At 47.3% G+C, this 16319-nt stretch overlaps 1 protein-coding gene across 3 annotated transcripts in view; it reads right to left on the bottom strand.

Moving 5' to 3' along the window:
• Window positions 1–1431: 1431 nt before the first annotated feature.
• Window positions 1432–16319, bottom strand: part of Snta1 (syntrophin alpha 1) — a 32465-nt gene continuing 17577 nt past the window's right edge. The window contains exons 3-8 of one of the 3 annotated variants that reach the window (XM_050150735.1): window positions 6882–7086; window positions 4733–4940; window positions 4512–4642; window positions 3479–3684; window positions 2132–2319; window positions 1432–2033 (exon numbers count right to left, since the gene is read on the bottom strand). In XM_050150735.1, the coding sequence (XP_050006692.1) occupies window positions 1941–2033; window positions 2132–2319; window positions 3479–3684; window positions 4512–4642; window positions 4733–4940; window positions 6882–7086 (1031 nt within the window). In that variant the 3' untranslated portion in view covers window positions 1432–1940. The remainder of the gene's footprint in view (window positions 2034–2131; window positions 2320–3478; window positions 3685–4511; window positions 4643–4732; window positions 4941–6881; window positions 7087–16319) is intronic. The other 2 variants (XM_050150736.1, XM_050150737.1) reach the window with 2 other exon arrangements.

Below are 16319 nucleotides of genomic sequence, written 5' to 3'. Positions count from 1 at the left end.
GTGTGGTCCAGGCCAGCCTGAGCTAAAGAGTGAGGCCTGCCTCAGAAAATTTCTTTTTGACTTCATAAAAAAAATCTGTGAGATTAACTCATTTTACAATCTTAAAGATGAAAATACAAAAGTAGTCGCACACAAAGGCTCCCACAGCAAGACAGAGCTGTGCAGTGTTTGGGATCCACCCCTAGTTCAGTCTGATCCCAAAGCTCTATTCTTAGCACTAACCCAACCTCAGACTGGCTGGGTTCCCGCCTATGCTGCTGACAGTTGGATAACCCCAGCCAACTCGTCACTGCTGACTCCAATGTCCTTGCCTACAGAGTGACAACCGCGACCTAAGTGAGGGGGAAAGGGATGAGGAGGGGCTGAAGATCAGAAAAGCACTGGGGCTGTGGCTGTATTCCAAAGATCTACTGTGGATTCCTGGGCCAGTGTGGGATTTGGGGCAGTGAAGTTTGAAAAAATAAACAAAACCCTATGGTTCCAGGAGATTAGGACCCTTATATTCTACCTGTTATAGGACCTGGGCGTTCTGCCCAAGATGATGTGTGAGCGGGGTGTGTGTTCCTCCCCACTGCTGTCGGACAGAGGACCTGGACGGTCTGCTCTTTGTACTCTACTGACTTACCACAGGGCAAGCATGCCCGAGGGAGTCCAACCTACAGCTGGGAGCAAAAGCGCTCTGCTCAGCCCAGGTTTACCTAGTAAAACTGTAGTCGTGCACAGCTAGGATCATGAAAACAAATGCCCGTTATTACAGCCACGGAGACTGAATGGGTTTGTTGTTGTGGTGCCGCAGCATCTCAGGAGAAGCTGGTGTGCCTGCTTCTGTGTCTCTTCCTACAGAAATGAGACCGGGTGAGCACCCACCATCCTCTCTGCTCACTCCCTGTGGCCATCCAATTGGAATCTCACATTTGATTGTGGGAAATTTTGGCAGATTTCTTCACGCTGAGGCTAGAGACCTGTTGGCTACACGTCACCAAGGCCTAGCACAGATCAGACGTGTCCTGGATACTTCTAGATAACTGTGGGCTGGTGGGTTCATGAAGAGGTGGATGAGGAAGCAAGACTGGAAAGTCCTCACCTGCCTACATTTCCCCATTCCTTGGTACCTAATTTCTAACCATGTTAATGAAGTATCTTCACGGGACAACTTCCTCATTGGCTAAATGTCCTAAGAGACCTCGGACAGGAATAAATCCAACTCAGCCACTCTTAGATTTCTGACCTACAGACTGGAAGACAAGGTGAGCACTGCTAGATTGTAGGAGCACTTATCGCAGAGCACAGATAAAACCTGTATTCACTTTGAGACCCCAGTTCTCCAGGAGAAGGGTCTCACATCTTGGTCCGGTTCCTCTTGGGACTGCAGAGCCACCTTAGAGTCCAAATGTCAAGACACAAATCACAGACATGCAGCCAGGCAGCCTATGTGCTCAGAGGCTGTTTATTATTCAAGAGGAAGGAGGAGAGAGAGAGAGAGGAGAAACCCCGGACACCCCACAGGGCTCGGGAGAAAGTGAACTGGAAGGCTCCTCTTCTTTCTCTTGTCACTGACCCAGAAGACTCCAGATGCAGAGATCTCAGGGGTGGCTTGGAGGCCTCCAGGAGGCCTGGCAGCTCTGCTGTTGGCTGAGGACAGAATCCCCACAGGGGCAGGTCCCGGGCTCGGAATGGCTTCTGTGTACACAAAATATCTCTCTTCAAAAGGCACTGGTGGAGGTGGGCAGTAGGAAGGCCGCCCCATCACAAGCCAGACCTGTTGTATCAGGTCTGAGTTCTGTTCCCCAAGACCAAGCCAACCTTCCTCAGGCTGGTCTCTGAGGCCCTCGTTCCCCTCCTCTCCCTTCCCTCAGCCCAAAGATGAGCAGGCAGTCGGCAGAAGGACAAGTCAGGCCACGGGGTAAATGATCCTCTTCAGGGCTTGCACCTGACAACTTCTAGGCCAAGAGCCCCAAGCGGGTGACTTTGGCCGAGAGGAAGGAGTGGATGATAAAGACCATAGTTTTGGGACACGAATGCAGATCCAGCTGCTGCAGAGTGGACAGAGAAAAGGATCAGGGGGTCTCTCCAGCCTGGCCTCCAGGAGAGCATCCCCACCCCCAAGATGCAGAGGTGGCCCTCCACTTACGATCTCTCCTTCAGCACCCCCAAAGTCCAGGAAAAGGAGACTTGTGCCATCATCCGATGACATCTGAAGCTTCTCAAAGGGCTGTCGGAGCAGCACGGCTCGGGCTGCTCCGGGCTCAGCTGCCCACAGTGTGAAGCCCTTGTCAATGTGCACAGAGAGGTTACAGGGGCGGCCATTCCATGTGCAGGCTGCGGGAGAGCAGGAACACAGGCTTCTCTGAGGCTACTTCAGAGACCACAAGCCCCACTCAACTTCAAAAGCGGCTCCAGAATCCAGCTTGACCTCCCCCAGATATAAGAGACTCTCTCTGTCCACCTGCCCAGTCACCCCTATCCTAAAATGCAGAGAATCTACAGCTGCAAATGTCCCCACTTCTAGCACCTGTGTTGAAGAAGCTTGTGCTGGGAGGTTCTGTGGGAGAGGATTTAGCTATCATGTACAAGGTCTTGGGTTCAATTCTCAGAATAAAATAGAGTTAATTTCTGTGATGTACATAGTTTATCCCATTAGAGGCACAGGAGTGTCCAGTTAAATTTAAATTTATGAAATTTAAGTGGATAATTTAGATTGGCATATAAAAAAACTATGCATCATTTGAAATTCAAAGCTATCTTACTTACAGCCTTACCCCCAAGACAGGATCTCATTGTGTAGCCCTGGCTTGCCTGAAACTTGCTATGTAGACCAGGCTGGCCTCAGACCCACAGAGATCCACCTGCCCTAGCTCCCAAGTGCTAAAATGAAAGGTGCACGCCACCAGGTATCCTTACCAGCAGAATTGCAAAGAGAACAGAAAAAAGACTAAGGAAAAAATGTCTCCCTTCCTCCCAGAGTGTTGGGGAATGTTATTTTAAGGTGTATTGCTTTTGTCTATGCTGCATTTGTTTAACTCTGTGAAACCAATTCTTTACCTGTCTAAAATGTCTGATGGTCTAATGAAGAGCTGAACCGTTAATAGTACGGCAGGAGCAAGGATAGGTGGGGCTGGCAGGCAGAGAGTATAAATAGGAGAACCAAGGAAGAAGAGAAGCAAGAGAGGAGGACATCAGGGACAAGCCAGCCAGCAAGCCACAGAGAAAGGGGAAAGGTAGTCGGGATATATATCTCCACAGCAAGGAAGAAGCCAGGCTGCTAAGGTCTGGAATTTCTAAGACTAAGCCTTTGTGTGAGATTTATTTGGGAGCTGGGTGGTGATGGGCCCCCCAAAAGCCAAAAGAGTAAAACATCTAGAGCACCTGCATACCCCAAACAGGGGCTTCTTAAAAGGCCCAACCTCCACTAGTTATCCCCCTCCAGAAAAGTCATAAAGAAAGGAACTTGAACGCCTCTAGGCACAAGAGGCTCCACCTGGCACACCTGTAGACACTTCCTGCACACCTTCAGCAGCCCGGTGACAGCCATCCACCAGCTGTCGGGTCCAGGCTGCCAGCTCCTGCGGTGACTCCACACTGAACAGATGAGTGTCCACCCCGTGACGTGTGCCCGTCCTCAGGGCAAAGGAGAGTTCTGCATCATAGGGCACTGAGCCCTTGGACGGGCCTGAGTGCACCAGCCTGCGTGCAGAGCAGAGGGCCAAGTGGTGAGGCCTTGAGGTGGGGTGGGGTGGGGTCAAGGCAGTGACCTGCATCCTTTCGGAGGACAGAAGCTGCAGGGGTGTGTCTCCTCCATCTCACCCTTAGCCTCACTTCAGCCCTAGCGGAGGTCCTCACGCATGTTGTTCCCTCTGCCTGGCTACTCCTCCCGATCCCCACGCCACTCCCTCTTTCACGTCCTGTGGACCTTTGTTGAAATATTCCCTCCTCTGAAATGAGCTGTCTAAAATAGTTCCTCTAGCACTCACTAGCCTTACTTTTCATCAGTCTTGGCTAGTCTGGAATTCACTGTCCCTGTCTGGCCAGCAGACCTCTAAGTTCTAGCCCTTAGACTCCTCTGTTCCTCACTCCATCCACTCTGCTTCCCTTTAGAGCTTCTTCTGAAGCCCCGCACTCCAGCCCTGAGCCTCTGACTGGACAGTCCCCAAGCTTCTGAGCCATGGTCCCTGTGTTTCCCACATATACTCTGGACCTGACTCAGCATCTCGCTGAACCTCCTCCATAGGCACCGTCGCTCCAGTCCCACTGCCGCCGCCAACACACACACACACACACACACACACACACACACACACACACACACACAAAATCCACTCCAAACCTCCTATTCATCCAAGACGTCTCCTGCCCTCTCCCATCTGCCAAGCACTGTGCCTGTGAGTTCCCTTTCCTCTGCAAATGCCTCTGCGCTTCTCCAGATGCTTCCTCCACCCACGTCTCCTGAAGAGACGGCAGCCTCCCAGCTTCTGCCCTCCCTTCCCCAGTGAAAGTTCCCTGCTCCTTGGTACCTGGTGGCAATGAGCGGGGCAGTACGGGCTGGCCTGCTCAGGGCCTCTCGAGTCTGGGGGAGAGAGCAGTAGAGGAGCAACTCCTTCTCCGTCAGCAGGGCCAGGGTTGGAGCCGTACCCCCACTGGGCAGCTGCAAGCAAAACGATAATGAGGAGGGATGGAAGGAAAAGAGGTCAAAGGGCCAGAAGGACATGGGGTGACAAGGGGTGACAGCAAGCACCTGTTCTGTCAGCCAGCCAATCTGCTTGATGTCCTGGTTCCCAGCTGTACCTGTGGCTGTCAGCAGTGCCAGCAGCTCATCCTTGACCCAAGGTATGAAAGTGCTGATCTGGGCTTGGATGGCACCTGCCCATGACCTTGCACTGGCCTCATCCTTGGCCCTCAAGAAGAGGGTGTCCTGGCCATCTGCTGCCCAGATTTCCAGATACCTGAAGGCACATGGGATTAAAAAATAGGACATGTCACTGGTCAGCATCTGATCCAGGAAACCCACCCACTGCCAAACTGGAAGAAACCACACAGGGTGTCCATGAGAAATAAGGACTGAGTTTGTAGATACATTGCCAGCCATAGGTGTTAGACCCTCGCAGGATCTAGGGACAAAAAAGCGACAACATACACATATATACACAGATTTCTAGATTCCCACTCAAACACGTGCCAAGAGCCACAGCCATGGCCAATACCCTTTTCTCCTGGCTTCTATGAAAGGTTCCTGCTGAGTTAGCTTTCCAGGCCTCCCTGTTGCCTAGAATCTAAGGCATTCATCTACTAATAGGGAAAATATATTAAGAATCTTAGAAGACCAAGTTTACTTATATAACAAAGAACTGGGCCAAGTAGTACACATCTGTAATCAAATCAGGCTGAGGCAGGCAAGAACGGACTAAAGGGGGGCTGGAGAGATGGCTCAGAGGTTAAGAGCACTGACTGCTCTTCCAGAGGTCCTGAGTTCAATTCCCAGCAACCGCATAGTGGCTCACAACCATCTGTAATGAGATCTGGTGCCCTCTTCTGGCCAGCAAGCATACAGACAGACGGAACACTGTATACATAAATAAATTCTTTAAAAAAAAATGTGGAAGAGAACCAACTCCTAAAAGTTGTCCTCTGACCTCCACACATGCACTGTGGTGTGCGCATATAGGGGGTGGGGGGGCAGGAATAAATACAATCAAAAAATTTTAAAGACTTAAGTACCTAAATTATATGAGATCCTGTCTGAAAGAGAGAGAAGAGAGAAAGAAACAAAATCCATGCCGTCAACTATGGAGGAAGAGTTTCAGGGAACAGCAATAGAGTTGCTGGAAAAGTTTTATGTTCCACTAAAGATTGGCTCCCCTTTGGATTTCTGTACTTCATGGAGTAGGGCAGAAACGGGAGGCTGCTCCCAGCTCCTAGCCCATCCACCTTCACCCCTGCCTTCCTCTGCTGCAGAACTAGGAAACAAAGTACTTGAGTTCATGGCTTCCCTTGCAGTTATGCCTGCCAGTTAGACCCAGGTCTAACCACTCTGAGACTCAAAGGTAAATCTTTCCTAGATGATAATCTCCAAAGACAGATTCCACCAAATCCACCCCTTCCTACACGCATGTTGGGGGCTATGGACCCCAGACCCTGATTTTCCTGTGACCCCCTTGCCTGCCGGAGTAAAAACTTGTTATGCTTGCAGCTGCTCCGAGCAAACAACTTGTTTTCCTGTGCTTTCAGCTGCTCTGAGCACAAGACAGGGAGTGGTTTCTGGTGGGCTTGCAGCTGAGATTTAAGGTGTGGCCATTGGTCAAGGAGACTATATAAGCTGCCCTGGAACACAATAAAGTGGGGATTCTTAATTCAAGGGGTCATTCTCGGGGAATTCAAGGATGACCTGTGTCTCTGTCTGTGTTAATGTCAGTCTCCAGCCCCTTGCCCATAGCGTGAACTTTACCGTAGCACAGAGTGCAGAACAGGTGACATACACACACACACACACACACACACACACACACACACACACACAGTCTACTTCTCCCAGCAGAAGGATGAAATTCAAAACACCAGATATGCAGGGACACCTTTGATCCCAGCACTCAGAAGGCAGAGGCAGGCAGATCTCTGTGAGTTTGAGGCCAGCCTGGTCTATATATAGAGCGAGTTCCAAGGTAGTCAGAGCTACACAGAGAAACCCTATCTTAGAAAAGAGAGAGAAATAGAGAGAGAGTAAAGCAATGCATGCCATCACCCTAGAGTTAATTCATGTATCCATTTGACCTAGCTGCAAAGCACCTGCTTCCGTGCCAGCAAGGATGCTGATAACATGTTAGTCACTTATATACAACACAAATACCTTTCATTTGTGTTATCTGAATGCCTCCCCGCTCCAGCCTCACCTGGGTTCCGGGTCAGTGGGGGTGCACCTCCTTGAAACATATGCCATCTTCAAGGATATGTGTTTAGCCTCACTGAGGTTCCTGGGCTGGGGTCCAGGGGAAGAAGGCTGGCGCTGAAGAGGCGAGGCAGGGGGTGAGTCCCAGCCAACCGAGGTCCCGCCAGCGGAATTCTTGAAATACGGTGAGACCTCCTTCATGTATTTAACTGGTAAGGAGAGAGGTCACCTGTTACCACAGCGGCATGAACTTCATATAGCATATATCACGATTGTCACCAGTTAATTAAAAGCTTAGTTTATGGGGCTGGAGAGAAGGCTCAGTGGCTAAGAGCACTCACTGCTCTTCCAGAGGACCCAGGTTCAAGTCCCAGCATCCACATGCCAGCTCACAACTGTCTGTAACTCCAAGATCTGACAACCTCACACAGACAAACATGCAGGCAGAACACCAATTCACATAAAATAAAATGAATTATTTTAAAAAGTTTAATTTAAGTCTAATATTATAATTTTCTAAAGTAAATTTTCTAGCATTGACAGAAGGGTAGAAAATATCTGATACCTCCCAGAATCCATCTACTTGTTTAGCCTGGTTTATGGACACATGTCCATCTAGAACAAAGACTACATTTTCAGCCTCCTTTGCAGCAAGTGTGGCCAAGTAAGTAAGTTCCTAGCAAGGAGTCAGAGAGTCCAGGGCCTTCAGGTGGTCATTCACAAAAAAAGACAACAGAGGCCAGCCAGGCAATGGTGGCATGTGCCTAGGATCCCAGCACTCAGTAGGTGGAAGCAGGAGGATCTCAGGGCCAGCATGGGCTACATACTGAGATGAGAAAGAGAGAAGACAGGAGAGGAAAAGGAAAATAGAGACGAGGAGGAACGAGGGGTGGAGCTGGGAGAGAGGAAAGAGAGAACACCACCGCAGGGAGACAGGCTCAGAGCACCTGGATGGAAGTCAGGCTATGTGGCTGCTAGCTCTGTCCTGGGGCTTGTTTCCACCTCTTCATACCTCATATCTGCCAGGAGGAGTTGAATGAGGAGTTCTATGGCATTGCTCATTATCCTCCAATATATTAATAGCCCCTAAAAGACTTCATTTCCCAGGATCCTTTGCATTCATAAATATCCATGTTACTAATTCTGGTCACTAGCATGAGAAAAGAATAGTGGATGCAAATAGCAGGTCTTGACTGATGGGGAAAAGAGGTGTTCTTTCCTTTCCCCTATGTTGTCCTTTCCCTGGCCAGAAGCCAGACTAACAGGATACCATCTTCAACATGAGGATGTGAGCCATGCTCTAAGGAAGCCCAATTAAAATAGAGATAGCTGGGTACTGGAGAGATGACTCAGTGGTTAAGAGCACTGACTGCTCTTCTAAGAGGACCCAGGTCCTATTCCCTGCACCCACATGACAGTTCACAACTGTTTCTAACTCAATTTCCAGGGGTTCCAAGGCTTTCTTCTGACCTCGGTGGGACATTCATGTACATGGTACACAGACATATATGCAGGCAAAATACTCTAGAACATAAAATAATAAAATAAAAATAATTTCAAAATATAGATAGTGCAGTCCAGTTCGAATATACATACACAGATGCAATTACCTCAGAATTGCTAACATCAGACTTGCAACCTTTACCTAAACAAAACATTTGGGCTATCAAGCACAGGTAAACACACACACACAAATATTTAAAATTTTTAAGAATAATGTTTTCAAAACAAAACATCTTCCAGGCATGGTGACATCAGCTGCCTTTAATCCTAGCTATGCAGAGGCTGAGGCAGAAGTGTCACGAGTTGAGGCCAGTCTGGGTGATTTAGCTAGACCCCCACCTCAATAATCCCAGTTCAAGGACAAGCCTGGTCTACAGAACAAGTTCCAGGGCACAGAGGAACACTGTCTTTTAAAAAAACCTAAATAAATAAGACAAATGTGTAGCACTTGACTGTAAACCAAGCATTTAAGAGGTCAAAAAAAGGAAAATCAGGAGTTTGAGACTAGCCTAGGCCACAACACCCCATCTCACAAAAAAAAAAAAAAAAAAAAAAAAAAAGAACCCGCAAAATCACCAGGCGGTGGTTGTTCACACCTCTAAAGAAACCCTGTGTTGAAAAAAAAAAAAATAGAATCAGGCTGGGAAGATAGCCCTGTGGTAGATTTCTTGGCAAGCGTACACGGGCACAAGGTTCCATCTCTAGCACCAAAGAGAGAGTGGGAGAGTTTACAGAGGGGGTGAGTGATTCCAGCAGAATTCTTGCCTTGCATATTCAAACCCCTGAGTTCAGTCCTCCACAAAAAAAGAAGGAAGCAGTAGAAGGGAGATGAGAAGTGGAGACAGAGCTGTGTGCTGTTCACACCTGTAATCCCAGAACTCAGGCAGCTGGGCAGGAGGACTGCCAAGAACTGGACGCTATAGAGCAGTGATTCTCAACTTCCTAATGCTGCAACCCTTTAATATGGTTCCTCATGATGCAGTGGAATCATAAAATTATTTCATTGCTACTTCACAACCTTAATTTTGCTACTGTTATGAATTGTAATGCAAATATCTGGTATGCAGGATATCTGATCCGGTGATGGACGAGACCCACAGGTTGAGAACCACTGCTATAGAGTATTCCAGGCCAGCCTAAGCTATAGAGTAATATACTCTGTTAAAAAATAAAATAGAAGATGGGCAGAGGTAGTATACACCTTTGCTCCCAGCACTCCTGAGGCAGAGAAAGGCAGATCCTCTGTGAGTTCAAGGCCAGAGCAAGTTCCAGAACAACCAAAACTACACAGAGAAACGCCATCTTGAAAAAAAATAAGTAAATAAATATAAAATAGGATAAAATAAAAAACAGAAAGAATGAAAAAGAGGACAGAGAGAAGAAAAAAGGAAAGGAAGAAGAGAAGAAGGAAGGGAGAAGAAAAGGAAAGAAAAAAGAGAAAAACTTCTATTACACTGTTTGGCCTTCTTTTAATTTTCTTTTTAGATTTATTTATTTTATTTTATGTGTAAGAAAGTTTTGCTCAAATGTGTGTCTGTACCCCACATGTATGCCTGGTGTCCTCAGAGTTCCGAGGAGGGCATCGTGAGCACCATGTCAGGTCCTCTGCAAGAACAGCAAATGCTCTTAACCACTGAGCCATCTCTCCAGCCCTGCTGTTGGTCTTTTTGAAATAGAGTCTCATACTGGCCTCCCAAACACTAGGATTGTAGGCATGTGTGATCATGTCCAGCTAACTTTATCCTTTTTTTTTCCAGTTTTGATTTTGGTTTTTCAAGATAAGATTTCTCTGTGTAGACCTGGAACCCACTCTGTAGACCAGGCTGGCCTTGAACTCAGAGATCCTCCTGCCTCTGCAGGATTAAAGAAGTATACCACCACCACTACCTGGCTTACTTTTATTATCTCTAAGGCACCATGGTTCATGGGCTTATTTCTTACAGGGGCAGCTAGCATCTTAACCAGCTGGCCAGGGACCCTGGCAGATCCGCCCAGTATCACTGAAAGGACCTTTGGTGATGATGGAAATGTGTCGCTCTATACAGCAGAGCCACCACTGGCTCACACTGCAGTGAGCACATGGAAAAAGACTAGCACGAACCAGCAGACACCAAAATAGGGCCTCAGATTACCTGGAGCTGGTGCTACGGGCCACTGGGGTCCACCTGACGTCAGTGATGGGAGCCAAATCCGGCCCCTCTACATGAGCAGTAGTGCTCTTAACACTGAGCCATCTCTGCAGAGCCCACAACTGTCTGTAACTCCAGTTCCAGGAGATCTGACACCTTCACACCAATGCACATAAAATAAAGTTAAATAAATTATTTTAAAAATTATTGAACTGGGGGCTGGAGAGATGGCTCAGAGGTTAAGAGCATTGCCTGCTCTTCCAAAAGTCCTGAGTTCAATTCCCAGCAACCACATGGTGGCTTACAACCATCTGTAATGGGGTCTGGTGCCACAAGGACATATGCTCAACTATGTTCATAGCAGCTTTCTTTGTCATAGCCAGAACCTGGAAACAACCTAAATGCCCCTCCACCAAAGAATGGATAAGGAAAGTGTGGTACATTTACACAATGGAGCACTACACAGCAGAAAAAAAAAGTAACGACAGCTTGAATTTTGCAGGAAAATGGATGGAGCTAGAAAACATTATTTTGAGTGAGGTAACCCAGACACAGAAAGACAATTATCACATGTACTCACTCATAGGTGGTTTTTAACCATAAAGCAAAGAAAGCCAGCCTACAAACCACAATCCCAGAAAGCTTAGACAACAATGCGGACACTAAGAGAGATTTACATAGATCTAATCTACATGGGAAGTAGAAAGTAGAAAAAAACAAGATCTCCTGAGTAAATTGGGAGCATGGGGACCTTGAGGGAGGGTTGAAAGGGGAAAGGGAGAGGCAGGGAGGGGAGTAGAGAAAAATGTAGAGCTCAATAAGAATCAATAAAAAAATAAAACAATAAAAAAGAATTTAAAAAAAGCAAATTCAAACCCAGGGCACTTGAGTCTGCTCTCAAAAGAAATAGAAACAAAGCCTGGCAGTGGCACATGCCTTTAATCCCAGCACTCAAGGCAGAGGCAAGCGAATCTCTGTGAGTTCGAGGCCAGCCTGGTGTACAGAGTGAGTTCCAGGACTGTTACAGAGAAACCCTATATCAAAGAAAGAAAAGGGAGGGTGGGAGAGAGGGATGGAGGGATGGAGTGAAGGAGGAAGGGAAGGAAGGAAGGAAGGAAGGAAGGAAGGAAGGAAGGAAGGAAGGAAGGAAGGAAGGAAGGGAGAAAGAAAAAGAGTTTGAACATGACCAGGCATGAGGAATTCAGAGTCATCCTTAACTACATAGGGAGTCTCAGATCAATCTACTAGAAGGAGACAGACAGACAGACAGATAGAAATCATGAGGCAGCAATGTGGCTCACACCTATAATCCTAGACCTTGGGAGATTCTAAGGCAATTGGATTACCAAGAGTTCTAGGCTACCCTGGGCTACAGAATTAGGCTCTATCTCAAATGACTGAAAGGAAAAGAACACTAAGGAAGGTAATTAAGCTTTAGTTCATGGGGCAGGTGTGACACTAGAGTCTGGGTCTTTCTCTTGGCTTCACCCTCACAGCCACAGGAGGGCTGCCATAACTCAAGTCGATCCTTATGTCACAAAACACAAAGCAAGGAGAGAGGAGCAAGCAGAAAAACACGGCTCCCTTGCACCTGTGTAACAGGTGCCTGTGGCGGCCAGAGGTGTTGGATCCCATATAGCTGAAGCTACAGGTGGTAGCAAGCAGCCTTATGTGGATTCTGGGAACCCACCTCCGGTCCCCTGAGGTCAGTGTCATCTTCCCTCCTCTCTGCCCCGGAGAGAACACTGCAAAGGCAAGAACTTCATGTGACTCATCTATGTCCTCGGGATCCAACAGGCTTCTCATATGCTACATGCTCAGCAAATGAACATTTGTCAACTCTGAAGCCAAAGAAACTGGTAAGAGTCACTGCTTGCCCGGCTGTCCCAGAACCAGGTCACCTTTCTCCATTGCCATAGGAACGTACTATAAATGAGGAGTGTTCCAGCTGGTGCCAGAAACAGGGCTTGGATTTCACAGACCAAGTGGCCTCTCCCTGAATGAGGGTGGAAACCTGGGGGCCCCAGAGTTTGGCCATAAATAGCCTCGCCACTCTGACTTCTGCCTGACTCATTTGAGCAGATAGGGTGGGACTGCCTCTAGACTATGGCCTCCAGAACTGAGGACACGGCCATGGCTGGTGGCCAGGATCGTGGAATCTACAAGGATAGGTCCAGCCAGAGTCCACATTCTCCCCAGCCAAGTCTCTGGCCCAGCAGCCTAGTAAAGCTCACACAGGAAGCTGAGGCTAATGAAGGAAACCAGAGGAAAAGCAGAGGTGAGCCCTGGCCCCAGGACACAGGAAGAGATCCTACTGGTGGCATTCCACTAGATTCTGCAATGAAGCAAGGCCATACCCCTGCCAGTTCAATTGGAGAACACAGGGTCTCGTGTGCCTTGCTGAGAGGAGTCACATTTGTTTTGGCTCAATGCAGAAATGTTCAGAATGCATCCCAGGGCTCAGTAAGTGCCTGTGACTAAATGTCCTGGCCTGGAACCTTGGGAAATCTGTTGGCTGAGCTCAACCTGTTCCCTGTCTGTTCAGAGTGGGTGGTTACTTCCCCTGTTGAAATTATACCTTGGACTCATCCTTTTACTAATCTAAAGCCTCTCTACCCTAACCCAGATGTCAATAGTGTGGACAGAGGACCCCATCTCACCTGCCAGGGCACACCCAGCTTCTCCTACAGCTCTTAACCTACACTAGGTAGCAGGATAAAAACACAAACCAAGTATGCTAATGCATGACCGCAGTCCTGGCACTGGTGGCTGAGGCATGAAGAGCAAGATCAAGAAGCATGCAGGCCAGGCGGTGGTGCTCATACCTTAAATCCCAGCATTCAAGAGGCAGACCCAGGGGGATCTCTGCAGAGTGAGTTCCAGGACAGCCAGGGATACACAGAGAAACCCTGTTCTGAAAAACCAAAAAACAAAACCATATAGGGGCTGGAGAGATGGGTTCAGTGGTTAAGAGCATTTGCTGTTTTGGTTAAAGTCCCAGGTTTGGTTCCCAACACCCACATGGTGGCTCACAACTCTCCTCAACTCCAATTCCTAGGACTGCCCCACCTTCTAAGGGTGCCAGGCACACACGTAGTATACATACATACATACATACATACATACATACATACATACAAAACACTCATATACATAGAGTAAAAATAAATGTCTGAAAATAAATACTTAGACTACATGGAAATGCCTAGAACTGAACAAAAACCAAGAAATGTGTTGGATGACATGACTGAAGGCATCCCCCTTCGGTAAAATGCTTGCCCGGCACGCGTGAGAGCCTGGGGGAAGAAAAGAGGAAAGGGAGAAAGAAAGGAGGAGTATGAGAAGGGAGGGACATTTGTCAAAGGAATGGGTATCGAAAGGTTTGGAACTTGTGGGACTGGAACAAGAACATAAATGTGGTGTCTGGTGGCTTGGTTTAATGTCCTCATTTTATGACATAACCACTCTGAGCCTTGATGTCCTATTTTTGTTTGTTTGTTCCTGGGCCTATCTTTCTTCATTTCCTACTTTCTTTGTCTCTTTCCTTTCTCCTTTTGTGGTTGAGGATGACCTTGAACTCCTTTTTTTTCTTTTTTGCAACAGTGTTATTTCATTAGGCACAGAATTTTAAATGAGCTCTTCAGTTTTCAGTTTCTCCATAAACAGGCAAAATGATGTGTGGCATTTAACATATCTGAGCTTGCCAACTGACTCACTACCTCGAAAGGGGAAATTGTCCCTAACATATTTAACCAGGAGGTCAGATCATCTGCCGATCCCACGAACATGAATATGACATGAATACAAACATGAATATGACAGACAGACTGTTGCCCATCTGCACCTTCATTCACCACAATCCAACAACCCCAGTTTAGGCCCAGATTCCACAGCATGTTTCCTGCCAACGGTTCTTAAATTTCCTAGAAGACTTTTATCATTACCTCCTGCTCCAGAAATCTGGGCTAGAAGCTTCTTGGGTACCAACCAGCAAGTGTGTTGGTGCTTGAGGAGAAATGTCATGAATGAAAAGATGATCTTGGCAGGGATTTCTTTGCCGTGATCTTGCTGAAAATTGTGTTGCCATCAGGTTGGGCCACTTGAGTATTGGCAATCTCGTCAGCCATCAGGGCCCCTCGATGTCCTTCCTGAGCAGTGGCCACTGGGGAGAGCAACCTTGAACTCTTGATCCTCTTGTCTCTACCTCTCACGTGCTGGTGTGCACAACCATTCACCTGGCTCTTTTCTGGTCTTTAAGGCAGGGCCTCGTTAGCACATGTTCATAGTGGCCCAAGTGCTGAGGGTCCAGGCATATGCTACCATGCCCAGTTAGTTCCTCATTTTAAAAATAATTTATAGGGGTTGAAGAGTAGGCAAAGAACACATGTGAATAAAATTTTCAAAACATAGAATTTTTATTTTATTTTGGGGGTTCTTTTTAGACAGGAACTCTCTGTGTAGCCCTGGCTGTCCTGGAACTCACTCTGTAGACCAGGCTAGACTGGAATTCAATCTGCCTGCCTCTGACTCCCAAGAGCTAGGATTAAAGGTGTGCACCACCACATTGGGCCCTAACAGAAGTTTTACTTTTATTAAGACTGGAGAGATGCCTCAGTGGTTAAGAGCATCTGTTACTCTTGAAGAGGACCCAAGTTCAGTTCCCGGCACCCACTTGGCAGCTCACAACTTTAAGTCTACCTGCAGGGAATCTCACACCCTCTTCTGGACTCTTCTGGTGGCCATGAAAGTGCACTTACAGATATGCAAGCAAAACACACACATAACTTTTTTAACTTTAAATAATTTTTATTTTTATTACTTTGGGGGGAGGATTTGAGGCAGAGTTTCTCTGTGTGGCTTTGGAGCCTGTCCTGGAACTCCCTCTGTAGACCAGGCTTATTTTTATTACTTTTATGAATGGGGTGCGAGGTACGTGCACCCAAATATGACGCCCTCAGAGGCTAAGGACACTGGATCCCTGAAGAGCTGGAGTTGTAAGCAGTGTAAACTGCCAGTGTGGGTGCTGAGAACTAATTTCAGGTCTTCTACAAGAGCTCAGAATTCAGAGATCTGCCTGCTTCTGAGTACTGAGATTAAAGGAGTAGACTACTGTCTGGTTTGTAGTACACACTCTTAAGTGTGATGACATCTCTCCGACCCCTGCTTTCTACCCTAATTTTTTATTTTATTTTTATTTAGTGTACACATATGCACACCGTGTATGCATAGTGCACATGCGGAAGTCAGAGGATAACGTGTGGGAGTTGGTTCTCCCCATCCACCGTGTGGGTCCCCAATCTCTGGGCCTAGCAGCAAATACTTTTGCCATTAGACCCATCTCTTCAGCCCTTAGGTCCTCATCTTAAACATGGGCTAATATGCATCTGTCTTGTAGGGCGGTGAAGCCACTGTTTGCCTGTCTGCCATAGAATAGGTCTTCAATAAAGGTGTGGTAACACTTCTGCCGCTGGTCTCAACATGACAGAGCGAGAGAATGAGAGTAGTGGTGATACCCAGAAAAGTGTCTGAGTCCAAACCCTGTCCCTTGGTCTCTGGCCTTGGTATCTCTCTGAGCGTGTCACTTTTCCTATTCAATGGACTCTGATGCTAATTCTCTCAACAAGGCACTGTGAGGATTCAGTCCCTTCCCTAACGCTGATGGAAAAGAGAAGGCTTAGGATTTCAATGCCTGTGAGGGGAAACCTTTAAGGACCTACTTGTGGGAATGATTTCTTACTAATAAAGAAACTGCCTTGGCCCATTTTATTGGATAGAAAATTAGGTAGGCAGAGTATACAGAAGAGAATTCT

Source organism: Alexandromys fortis, unplaced genomic scaffold, assembly GCF_014885135.2.
Source record: "Alexandromys fortis isolate MF-2015 unplaced genomic scaffold, M_Fortis_MF-2015_v1.1 scaffold_27, whole genome shotgun sequence".
Lineage (NCBI taxonomy): Eukaryota > Metazoa > Chordata > Mammalia > Rodentia > Cricetidae > Alexandromys > Alexandromys fortis.
This window is presented reverse-complemented; position numbering and strand designations above follow the sequence as displayed.